Consider the following 13,912-nt stretch of genomic DNA (forward strand, 5'->3'; position numbering starts at 1 on the left):
GAAGAAGGTTAAGCTCAACAGTACATCAAACATCAAGACTTTCATTGGCTCAACGAATTCATACGTACGAACAATATCTAAAAGCAGTGAAAATCGAATACTATGTGGGAGTTTACTGTTGGTCTACAATCTATACACTTGCTTTCGTTCAATGATGTTCAATTTGCCTATTATTTGCCAGTTAAATGTTCAGTACAATCCTTCTGGTAATGTCAAGATTCTCGCTGTGAAATAGTCGCCATCTTTGCGACTGAGTCGCATCTCTTAATTTGGCTCGTTGTATGTTCCGCGCAGCTTTATGTAGCGTCAGAGAAAAAAATCATTGAAAGTTAGTGTCGAAGCAAAGCGGTTCGACGAGACTGGATAACGTTCGAACTGTACCAAGAGTGTAGCTCAGCGAAAGTGGGCGGAACGCATGGTCTTACGTTCTTTTAGCCTCACTGCAGTACGTGATAAGAAAATTTTTGCATTTGATAAGTGACACATCGAATTCCTGTTACTTGTTCATACAGTGATAATATATTAACTTATATAATTTATCAGTTGACCATTTACCGGCGTATGCTATTATAGTGTGTGTTTATTCGAACATCATTTAGTGTAAGAAAAATGAGTTATCAACGTAACGCTAGCAAGATTATAGTGCCAGACGAATTGCGGGACGTTCTATTAGAATTCACAATTAGCTATCTATTGGAGCAACCAGTGGATATTATCGACTATGCCATAGCTTTTTTCACGCAACTTCGGGAAAGCCGTCAAACTCAGTTGATTCAAGACCCTGCGCAGACCACCACTTCTACGCCGGACGAGTCTGTCGATGAAGGTAAGCCAGTAAATTTTCATTCGGGATGCGACTTCTCATCGTGTCAAGTATTCCTCCCGAAGCCAAGTGATATATTTATTTTCAGAGATTTTAAGTGCATATTTATAATATTTTATTTCAATTTCAAAATTTGATCGGCGTGTTAGTGATTCTTAACAATTTTATAAAAAAAATTTGTATACGTGCATATCAATGGAAACCGGTAGGATTTTTCCCGCTTAATTTATACTTTTTGTCCATGTGCTCTTTACATTTTCAACGGGAAATTAATTTAATTAATCTATTTTATTTATATATGTATATATATAAAATATTATATATAATTTATGTATATATAAACCAATAAATTGTTAACAAATATTTATTTTGTTAACAAAAAAAATATTGAAATTTTATATTCAAATATGTTTTTTTTACAGAACCACCAATTACAAAGTTGGCAACAAGAAGGAAAAGCGTTTTCGCGGAAACGTACAATCCGGAGGAAGATGAAGAAGATGAAGGACTCAAGGTGCGTTTTATATTTTCTAAGTTCACACATTTCATGAGTTTTAATTATTTTCAGCAATATTTTTTTTTTTATTTTTTATACATATCCTATGTATTTTTAGTCATATTATACAAGGAATTGTGTTATCGATAAATTAAGCAAAAATTAAGAATTGATAATCAATTATTATTATCACATGATCGAAGATTCGATATGATGTGGAAAACTATTAGTAGAAATTTTATTTTAAATTAAATATATTGAAACAAGTTAAAGAGATCAAGAAATAAGCTCTTTATTCCAGTATATTGGAACAAAAATACCGGACAAGGATAGAGTTAATATGTAGATATAAAATGTGTAGATACATATAAAAAAGACATATATATAATGTATATATACATATATGTGTATATATATATATATATATATATATATATATATATATATATATATATACGCAGCACGTGTAGAAAGTGTATAAAAGCTAAATATGGATGCTTTATGATTCGTTTGAATAATAACATACGGCCAATTGCTTTTAAAGAAACCTCATGTGATTTTCATCGTTTCTATTACGATGAATTCTAAGTTTTATCGATTTAATGCATTAATTGACATATATCAAAACATTGAAAGCAACGACATTTTCTTTTTTTTAAAGTACAAGCGTATTCAGGCTGTGCGGGTGACGAAACGGGATGATTTACTTTGCTCGACGATGCGAACGATGTACCTTTGTGACGTCAGAGCGCGTGTTCGATAACCTGCTACCGACGTGACTTACATATGTATAATATACATACATATACACGTGAACGTATTTGTGAATGAGAAAGAGGGAGAGTGAGAGAGAAAAAGAGACATATGGGAAGGGCATATCAAATTGGAATTATATTCAAAGCATTTCAAAAAATAACATGATGATCTTGATTATTGATAACTTGAGCCAATTGGAAAAATCATCAAGAATATAATGGATGGATCAATCACAACGTATAATTTTTTTCTTTATTATGAAATATTAAAAAATTGAATAAATTCTATATAATATGTATTAGATATAAACTTTAATTTTTCTATAAATTGCTTATATTAAATTGTTTAAGATTATTAATATTTTTTTTATATATAATTATATAGATTTTTTTTTATATAGATCTTTTTTGCTAAACTATTTGATTAAAAAAAATCAATATCTAGGACAGATAATCAAAATTATTTCTCTATAAAATTGATTCGTTGATTGATACGTTGCTCGAAATAATTGGATGATCATTTTTTTAAATGATTAGTGAATAAACTACATATTTTATGTTTAAAAATCTTATATTCGATTACATGTATCTATATGTTAGCCTAATAAGTTAATAACTTAATATTAATTAATAATCTTCATTATATTAAACAGGAATGATTTTAACATTTATGTTACAATTCGAATATTAGATTAATCAGTTTTAGAATTAAACAAAATAATGTTTCACTTTTAGTGGATCATTCTATAGCATATATATTATATAGTGAATGATCGATGTATAAGATATTCAGTACATAATATTTCTCGAAAACGACTTTCAGCTCAATTTTCAATTTCCTTCTCCGTTCGTTTTAATCGAAACAATTAGATAATGTCGCTTCTGACGCATGTTCTTCATCACTGTTTTGAGTTCATCGCTTCACTTTATACAAGTTTCAATTCAACATTCAATACTATTGAAAACTGGATTATAACTTAGAAAACTTGCTCTTGAAAATTCACATTAATTACGTGCATAAACATCATACAATTAATTATGCAAATGAATGAATTGAGAAAGATAGGATTCCTTGTTAGAAGATATAGTGCAAAATAGATATATTTTTAAGATCAGTGAGAAAATTGTACATGTAATAGAAGCAAATATAGAAATAAAAAAAAAAATTAAAACACGATATTATTTTTGTGAAAATAAGTTAAAAAAATTGTGGCAAATTGTGACAGTGATTCTCTACTTATTTCGCTTTTAAAATTGATTCAAATGAAAAGATCAGATAAATAATATAAAATGAAATGAGGTTTATCATGATATATCATGACTGAATTTCTAAAAAAAACAATCATAAAGTATCTATTATATATTATATCATATATTGTAGTTCGTTTGGGATATAGTTATATATATAATAATGGTTATAAAATTCAAATGTTTAAATTTTGTTTAAATATCAAGAAGAGAAAATTGACAGAAATTGAATAAATAAGAGATAAAAATCACAATCAAAACAGTGAACAAATGATATAATTTTAATATAGAATCAATGTATACATTATAATTTGAACATAAAAAATATATTGAACATATAAAAATTTATATTCTTTATTATAAGAAAACAAAATGCAACTTACAAAATTTTAGAAGATCCACTTTTAATTTAATTTACGATTTCTATTACCTTAATCTATACTATATTATTCTCTTTACGAGAATCGATTATAGATTTTGAAAAAAGACAAGATACAATTATTTATCATCATCATGTAATTTAGAGTTCTTTAGTTCTTTTATTTTCCAACACTACCGGTATTGGCTGCTGGTAAACGAAACGTAAGATCGTAAAAGAGTTCGATTTTTCTTCCTTTTTTTTAAACTTACCGTACTGTGCAATCTACCCACGCGTATCTAATGGAAAACCCTTTCTTTTTATAACATATTCAGGTCTAGCTTTATCGATCAATTACGCTGCAATTAATTTATAATATCGATGCGTACCGCGTGATGATCGTAATTCTTTAAGCATTAAGAGTTTATAAAATTTATTGAATTTAAGTATTCGGTAAAAGCTATTTCAAAAAGTAATTCAAATATACAATACTTCTTTGTGCAATGAAAAACTAAGTCAAAATACATAATTGTGATTAAAATCGTTACATGAAAGTTTTATTTATAATATTATAATTTATTAATTACAGATTGTGCATCCAAAAACTGACGCGCAACGAGAAAGGTTGGCTGACAGCATAAAACATATTCTTCTCTTTCGATCGCTAGATGAGGTAAGTTAAACATAGTACACATATACTATCTAGCCTGCACATAATTGAAGCAGCGAGAATTGGCGCCAATTCGGGGACATGCCAATCGGTACATGTAATCTGCTCAATTGGAATTCAAATTCTTAGGAATGAATTTTATAAAGATCTATTCTATAAAGATCAAAGAAGAAAAACAGAAAGAAAGATTAAAAATATATATATTAGATTAAAATATATATATATAAATCTCTAATGATTAAGAGAATATTCACCATTTTTCTTAAATTAGTTTTAATTTTATTTGACTATTAATAAATTCACTAAATTCATTAATGATTGCGTAGAATTTAAGAATTCACGAATAAAAAATGATATATGATCAAGTTTAAAAAATTCTTTATAAGATGTTTTATATAATAAACAACGAATTAAAATTATGAGAAAAAAAAGAATATATATATATATACTTAATATATATATTTTTTTATGTTTATATCTAAATATCTACAGATCATCTAAATCAAAATATTTTAATTATTATCACTAAAATGCTAAAAAACAATTAATATTTCTAAATGTTTATAAAATATTTATAATCGCATACTAATATTATGGCATGTACACACACGAATCGCATGAATTATTTGCAGGATCAAATGACTGACGTGTTGGATGCGATGTTTGAAAAGATCGTACAATCTGGAGAAATAGTTATCCGACAAGGTGATGATGGTGACAATTTCTACGTCATTGAGAGGTAAAAAAATATTTTTTTCTTCTTTTTTCGTTATTTATATGAAATTTTGATAAATCATATGAAACAGATTATAAAAGATATTCAATTATTGTTCCTCTTTCAGAGGAAAATTCGAAGTATACGTAAGAGATCAAACAGATTTGGAATCCTTGATACATACATATGATAACCGTGGTGCTTTCGGCGAGCTTGCACTCCTTTATAATATGCCAAGAGCGGCCACTATCAAGGCCATCACGAGTGGTACATTATGGGCTATGGATAGGCAAACTTTTCGACGTATTTTATTGAAGTCCGCTTATAAAAAGCGCAAGATGTATGAGGATCTTATCAATAAGGTTCCGATGCTTAAATCTCTCGAGGCAAGTCTTATATTTGTATTCGAAAATATTGTATTCGATATATAGAAAATTTCTTAAAAATAATTCATCACTTGTAATTTAAGAAATTATATATGTTATATATAAATTGTTTTAGGAAATGATTAGATTATTTATTAGGTTATTTTAGAATATTCTGTTTGATTGATAGTAACAGCTGATTATTTTCAATTACATGTCAAATATATTATTGAATTTTGGATAAAGCACAAAACATTTCAGTTGCCAAGAATTCTATTAGAATTAAAATTATTAACATTTATTTTATACTTTATTGTTTCATAACAAACTAATTTAAATAATAAATTTAATATAATGCAATCGCATATTTATTATTATGTAAAATAGTATCATGGATAATATGAATAATAGCAACTGAATAATATCAGTATCTTATTTTTGTTTTTATTTTAGTCATATGAGCGTATGAATCTAGCGGATGCTCTAGTACCAAAACATTATTCAGATGGCGATCAGATCATCAAACAAGGCGATTCAGCCGATGGAATGTATTTTGTCGAAGATGGTATCGTTAGGATCACCATAAAAGGAGATGATGGTCGCGAAATCGAGGTACAATTGTGGATTTCCATTTTCTAACATAATTATAATAATTACTGACTTATATAACTCAATACAACATAAGACTGAACTCATAGTTATTAATATAATATTAATTATATTATAAATATACTATAAATATACTAATTAATATTAATTAGTATATTAGTAGGAAACTAGTATACTAGTATACTAGTATTGTCAATATAATGAATATCATTTGATATTCTTTTTGATATTACAGATTAATAGAGTTCCCGCTGGTGGATACTTAGGCGAATTGGCGCTAGTGACACATAAACCTCGCGCTGCTTCGGCCTACGCTGTGGGCGAAGTAAAACTGGCCTGTAAGTTTTCTTTTTATATACTTCTAATATTATCCATTAAAACATCTATTTACTTAATATTATACATTTGATTTCTATATGGATATAGATAAATAAATAATCATGAGAGTATCGGTATGTGTAATTTAGTTTACGAAGAATTGCAATCATAAAATATTATTTTTAAATACGATTTTTTCAGTTTTGGACGTTGAAGCTTTTGAACGCTTACTTGGGCCTTGTATGGAACTTATGAAGCGTAATATCGAGGATTATGAAGATCAGTTAATCAAAATCTTTGGCAGCAAAACTAATATTTCAGATATTCGATGAACTATTTGCGGATAGTGATACATTGCACTGCTGTACTAAAGATATGATACTTTTGTACAGTAATGTAAAATGAGCACAAACTTGTACACCTACTTTATGAATCTCATCCGCGTGTTTTCAAGTATCATCTCGAGTCGACTTTCGTAATGACTATTTACTTAGACGTGTACCAGTAAGAATCGTCGTTAATAGTTACCAAGTTTATACCTATGACACACAGTGAAGAGATAACAAAAAAAAACGAGAAAAATTATAATCTCGACTGATTCATATCTGCAATATAGTACTGAAGTGAATTTTTCAAGACTGTATCAGATCAAGAAGTATTAGCCTATCTTGTCATGTGCTCCAAATGTTTACAAGATAGAAATCTGAATATTAAATAAGATTTTTTATTGAATTATTCATAAAAAAAAAAATAGAGAATAATACGATATATCGAAAAACTTACAAAGTTTCTAAATAATGTACTTTTATGTCATTCTTATACTTAATATTTTAGCAACTGTATTCCATTTTACTGAAAATATAAAGAATCAATGAATTAAATTATTTTCTATATTTCGATAATTATTATCGATTATATTTCAGAGATTAAGATACTTTTAGAGTATCTTGTATTTGTTCACGAAGTAACATTTTTATCGATAACTTATTGAAATATTAGCTTGCTTATGAAATTAGATATTGAAAATAGCATATATAATAAAAATCTTAATCATGAATATATTTTTATCATGATGATAAAAAAAAAACATAAATGCTATATTAGGAAAATTAAAAATCTAAAACGACAAAGAGCACAATAGACAAGTTAGAACAATTGTCAGTACCTACAAGATTTTTAAATGCAAAATAAATATATTTCTATAAGAATGTGTGGCATTTAAGTTTATCTCTAAAAAGAAGAGAATAGGAGAAATATCTTTTCAATTTTTAAATATTTCGTCTAACAATCTCTCTCTTTCACATACACATATACATATATATTTAATAGAACTATTTTTCTAATTCATGTTCCTAGTTTTATGATTTGCTTGCATTAATTATTATGAAATATATTCGCGTAGCGCACAATATTGTTTATTATAATTGTTTATTATATATGTATATGCGCACAATATTATTGATCATTATTATATTTTATCTACATATATTATTTATTATTTGTTATTATTTAGGATTGTTTGTTAACAAATTGGAGCATATTTCGAACGATAATGTACTCAATAATTTACAATATTTATGATTCATTATATCACTTCATAAATGAACTATTTTTAAAAGTCCACGCTATATTTTGAAACGAAACAAATAGTTGTTTCTTACTGCAGAGTCAAGTATGTAGCTATAATTTTTTGCAGAATTATTACGATAATGCTGCAAAAAAGATAGCTGAATCTTAGTCTCGAATCATTTTCATGTGTGTCTTATCGGTGAATCCTGGTAACAAAAATCGACCAAAAGAAACCTATAAACCTATTTTTGTTACACGTGTATGATACACGTTATACATGTATGATATACGTCTAGCATCATAAAAAAAGAAACAAAAAAAAAAAAGTTTGAACTAATTTGAACGTTGTGCGAACAAGTGCATATACTAGTCACTTTTTAATGACCGTCTTTTCGTCATGTTTTCTTCTTGACGAAATCAGAGAAAAACGGTCAAATGTAATTTTTATTACTATGAAACAAGAAAAAACTATGTATTCACTGTACGACTGAAAGTTAGAAGCATTAAGCTTTCTAAATAATATCACAATCACGGAGGAAAAAGGAAGAAGAGACTAGTATTGTGAGAAAAAAAAACCAATATAGCAATAGAGATTGTTAATGAAATATTATGTTATTAATTTTTATTCATGAATTTTAATTTTTGTTAAGTTTGTTCATTTTTATTATAAATTTACTATAAATTTTAATTCTTTGCAATATATAGATAAAACATCGAAAAAAAATTCATAAAAATACTTTTGATCTGAATTTCAACGATCTGTGCCATTTTGTTTAATTGTTTTTTGGGACTTCAGTTGAAGTTTTAGCCATGGATCTTAGTCTTCCACCGTGTCTCCAGGCTGTGATATTATTTTCGGCGGAATATTTCATTCCTTTCGTTCTATGTAATACAAAACAGATATTTCTTGATACTATAGCTTCCAACAAAAAAATTGAAAGAAAAAAAAATTGGAAGGAGCGAAGAAAGAATAGGAGAATCTAAAAACTATAGAATTGAAGAATTCTTAAACTATATCAAACCGAACTTAATTATTGATTCCATTTTTAAAATGAATGAATCAAAAGTTCCGACCGATTCCAATTATGACTAGATCGAAAAAAAATCGGGCAATTAAAAATGAGAAAAAAGAATATATATATACATATATAAATATAAATATATAAATACGAGTAGATACATACATATATATATATAATATATTTATATTTATATATATTTAATATAGTGGAAGACTATTCTCGCACACCGAATTGAAATGTATATTTAGACGAAGAGTACTTATCTGTGCAGAGCCAATGTTCGGATAATTTAAATGTAAACGCTTAAGTAGAGTTGACCCAATTTAAATTTATTGTATGTATCTAACAAGTGTGGTCTCTCTCCTACGTGTTGCGTGTTGCCCTTTCGTGTGTGTGACGACCAAACGAATAAATTTTTATTCTTTGATTAACATGAGCTATCGTCGTCAGATTTTTCGTCTATGCGGTTGTACGTTTCGTGTAATCATTACTAAAAGTAATTGAACAGTATAAAAAAAAAAAAATTAAAAAATGGTAATTAAGAGCGCTACGAATGAATCTCATTTGTAATTCTTATACACGTTACTCTCTCTTTATTGTGTCACACAGAGTTCCTTTTCTTGGTTGCTTCCAAAATAGAGAAACATTCGATCGTGCGTGAATTTGAAGCGTGCCAGGTTGTTTCAAGTCGGTACGATCTTGCTCGTTTATCAATCTAGTCCAAAATATTTAAAGAAGAATATTTCTTGACCGTCTAATGGAATGTACCAAGTTTTATAATGGGTTATTCTATTGATTGCATACATCCATAGCGTTGAAAATTTAAAGATATTAGATCATCCTATAATCAATGTAAATTTTTTTAAATTAATTTTCTTGTTTTTTATAAATTTCTTTATTTGTCAATTGATGTATATTGATATTTTTTTTTTCATTTATATAGTTTTACAAATTTTTAAGCAATAGCTTATTAATGTAATATTTCTTTAGAAATAGATTATATTCTTTTTTAATCAAAATCTAATTTTTTTTTTTTTCGATGATGATGACTTGTCTATGATTTGTCTATTATGTATGACTTGTGTATGTTATTTTGATAAAAGAAAACTTTCTTTCAAATGAATAAATACTTTTACTTTTATTGATTTAAATAGAACTATTTGTTCATTAGATTGTTCAATACATTTTTATAGTTATAATTTATTTTAATTCAAAATATTGATTTTTATTGATTGAAACTGAATTTTTAGCCGATTGTCTTAATTGATATTCATCATATTTATTAGTATTTTTCATTACAATGTGTAAAAATTGTAAAATTTGCATTATTGTGGGATAAACTGATATTTGATCAACGGTATTGTTGATTAATTGAATAATAATATAATTCATTTGATTTGAGTAAGAAAATTTTTCTTTTGATTTTTATCGCGATTAATACATTGATTATGATAAAATCGATTGTTGAATCAACATGTTAAAAATGCATCAATGTAACCCATCGTGTTCCTCGCGTACAATTTCCATATTGCTATTAACGTCCGTTCCAGAAAAACTGTTACATATTGGCACGCATGTTTAATTAAGTGTAAGAGTCTCTTAACATCGGACCAAATATTTTAAAATGAAAAAAAAAAAAAATCGGAGAAAGAGCTTGTTTTCTTTGCGCTTTTTATTCTATCTCTGTCTCTCATTATTTCTAATCGTGGTTTCTAAGGGAAAAGATAGTGCGCTGAGTTATAAATAGATTATTGTAAATGTATTTGAAGTGCACGATCGCGTGCATAAAGTAATAACTAAAAATCTTTGTCGTGTCTTATTATCCTCCGTGTAAAATAAACATGGATTTGCCCTCGATTGCTACTCTCAACTTTAATCTCACTAACTTTGTATCAAAAAATATATATATGTAGCTTAACATTACGTTAGAGAGGCAAATGAACACACCAGAAGGGGCAAATATGCCGAAAATTAATAAAAATCATTCTCTTCGTACTTTTGACAAGTTCTATCAAAAGCAATAGGAGCAGCACAGCTCGATTGCATATCGACAATCGTCCGATCATCGCATAAAATTTTCACGATATATAAGCTATCCATACATCCCTCCGACATTTATCGTTCGTCTGTTATTAGTATTATCATTATTATCGAATACATATTTCCGAAGGCACGTTTCTTCATTAAATAAACGTGTTTTAATACGATTACGATCCTGTTATTCGAATATTACGTTCCTTACTTAATCTGACAGCGATGATGTACGTGATATATTATGAGATTGACATTGAAAATCGGTATGGATAGATCGCATGCAAGCCAGGGAAACTATAACTAATCATGGTATATTTCATATTGAAACTAGAATGTTATGGAAAAGAAAAATTCCTGTTTTTTTTTTTTTTCTTTCATATGTTGATATCCTATCTTGTTAGATCTTTCGATTATACAAGCATGCATCATGTGAAGAATGTTCTACTCGTCTAATGAATGTTTAATGGATACACATATACATTTATATATATGTATGTATGTCATTTTCCGAATGTTGAGCGATATCTATGAAGAAATTGATAAATTGATCAGTTTTTTCTTTTTAATTTCGTTCGTCTGAAAAATTCTTAACATTTAAATTATTAAATTATAAACAAGAAAAAAAGTATTGAAATGAAAGAAATGCGCAATTATCGATATAACATCGGTAGAATACAAGGAAGACTGGCTTAGATGCGTAGCTTTCAACGTGTAAAATGATTGTTTCAATATTGCAATATTTATTTACTTGTATAACGAGTGCGTATGCGTGAAACGTGAAAGTTCATTGAGAGTCTTATTATTGGAATTGCGCCATGCATTTGTCGAAAACATTAATACGGATCAAGAAATTTGATATTACAATTCTGGATAACATGCTAAATATTAAGTGAAATTATTAAAATTCTATCAGGGTATCGAATGTCAAAAATATGAACACAGAATCAGAATCTAAAAAATATAAAAATCCTCAAGAAACCTCAAGTTAATTGGAGGATGGTTGAATGATCTGAATTAAATGATCTGAAAATACATAAAAAATGTTATTAAAAAAAAATTAGAAAATCATACTGAGCGATTTCGAGTATATTTAATCATATTTATGCATCAAATTTTTTTTATCTAGAATTACAAATCGTTTTCTTCATTTTAAGTGCCCGTCCACACGCGCAATAGATTTTTCAAGTTTTTATATATATTTATATTTATTTCCGCAAGAGGAATTGCTATATAAAAAAAGCTTTTTCAGCTATTTCAAGATATAATTTTAACTCCTCAATGACAGATACTATATAATTTTATTAATATTATTATATATTTAAACAATCGTGTATTATTTTTAGTGTCATAATTATATATCGATTGTGTGTTCATCTGAGCATAACGTCGTTTTTTGCGAAAGATATATTTCTATTCCCGGTTATATCTTATATAAAAAACCGCATCGTTTTGCACAAATTCAAAGCGAGTTGGCGGTATCGCTTTAGTGCACGTAATGATATGTACGTTCTAAACTGAATCTAGATTTTATATATGTATACGCTTGCATAAAATGTCTCGAGATGCAAAGCAAAAAGAATATAAAACAAGAAAAAAATGCATTCTAAACTATATACAGAGGCAAAAAGAGAAAAGAAAGAAATAATAATTATTATAATGTACTTAACAGTTTTTGTTTCACGATGTTGTAGCGTAAAGACGTGCACATACGTATTAATATACATATAAATATATTATATATATAGAATTATATATTAGATATGTCGATATACATATATGTCAAGACTCGTTTCCAGCTGGTCTGATCGGGTATTACTTTAACGATTTAATTAATTGCGTTAACCTGGCAGCGATGCGATTGCGAGTGAGACATTGAAAGAAGTGCAATCACATAGTTCAATTGTATAGCGTATCTATTTGTCGTTTCAATGACAAATCCGATGATCTGTAGTCCATCGGCAATGAAAGTAAAATGGAATAATGGTTGATATTTCTGTTATTCATTTCATAGAAATAATTATATACGATTATTATAATCGGAAAATTGCATCGTTTATGCGTCAAATGATTATTGAGGAGATTGGCATATGAAATCTCTTTATTTAATTTTAATTCATTGTATGTGTCATAAAATATTGATATATAAAAAAATACAAGCTCAATCAGCTATTCTATTAATTATGTATTTATTATATTTATTCAAAAAAAATCTAAACAGATACATAACACACACGAGCACTGGCACACGCAATTTACTATAGTGGTTGAATAAATGGTGTCTGAATAAATTGATTCACTAGTTTTTTAATGTTATTTAGTTAATTAAAATAATTTTCTTATTTTTTTTATCATTATTTGAAAACATTAAATATTACAAATATCAAAAAGAGCAAAATTTAAAATACATACAATCGAAAACTTTGTGTTGTGCTTATTCGTGCTCGATTAGATAATGATATGTAGACATATGCTTTTTTTACAGCATCACTGCCGGATTAAGTAGCGGTATTACAATCTTTTCAATAAGCCTATTAAATACCTATTAAGTTATCCCATAAATAATGCTATTTTTCCTGTACGTGATATATTGTATATTACGTGAAAATAAACAACTATCTATCAATAATTAATCAATAATGTATTTTCTATTATTTTCTATAATTTTTTATTATTTTTCCACTAAATTTTCTGTTTTTTTTTAATAGAATTTTGTCATAACTAATTCTATTGCTTTAAGTATAGAAAAACTGTATTACTTATGGGATTACTTAATAATTTATTAATTTGCACACTAAAAAGCATCGTTTAAATTGGTATTTTTAATTCACAATATAAATTTTTATGTAATTTTGCTCTCTTATATATTCACTTAATATTTGCAATAGCATATGATTAAATAATTTTTCATACTGCTATCATTTTATATATTT

At 27.2% G+C, this 13,912-nt stretch overlaps 1 protein-coding gene across 2 annotated transcripts; it reads left to right on the forward strand.

The window, feature by feature from the left end:
• Window positions 1–609: 609 nt before the first annotated feature.
• Window positions 610–13,274, forward strand: LOC107992439 (cAMP-dependent protein kinase type II regulatory subunit). Of its 2 annotated transcripts, none has more exons than XM_017048296.3 (8): window positions 610–826; window positions 1,246–1,337; window positions 4,270–4,353; window positions 4,983–5,089; window positions 5,193–5,451; window positions 5,884–6,042; window positions 6,275–6,377; window positions 6,559–13,274. In XM_017048296.3, exons 1-8 carry the CDS (start codon window positions 610–612, stop codon window positions 6,687–6,689), a joined length of 1,152 nt encoding a protein of 383 aa, XP_016903785.1. In that variant the 3' UTR covers window positions 6,690–13,274. The 2 variants fall into 2 exon arrangements, with proteins under 2 accessions (XP_016903785.1, XP_016903786.1); XM_017048297.3 differs by having other exon boundaries at window positions 811–1,028.
• Window positions 13,275–13,912: the final 638 nt, after the last annotated feature.

The sequence above is a fragment of the Apis cerana genome, linkage group LG10, assembly GCF_029169275.1.
Source record: "Apis cerana isolate GH-2021 linkage group LG10, AcerK_1.0, whole genome shotgun sequence".
NCBI lineage: Eukaryota > Metazoa > Arthropoda > Insecta > Hymenoptera > Apidae > Apis > Apis cerana.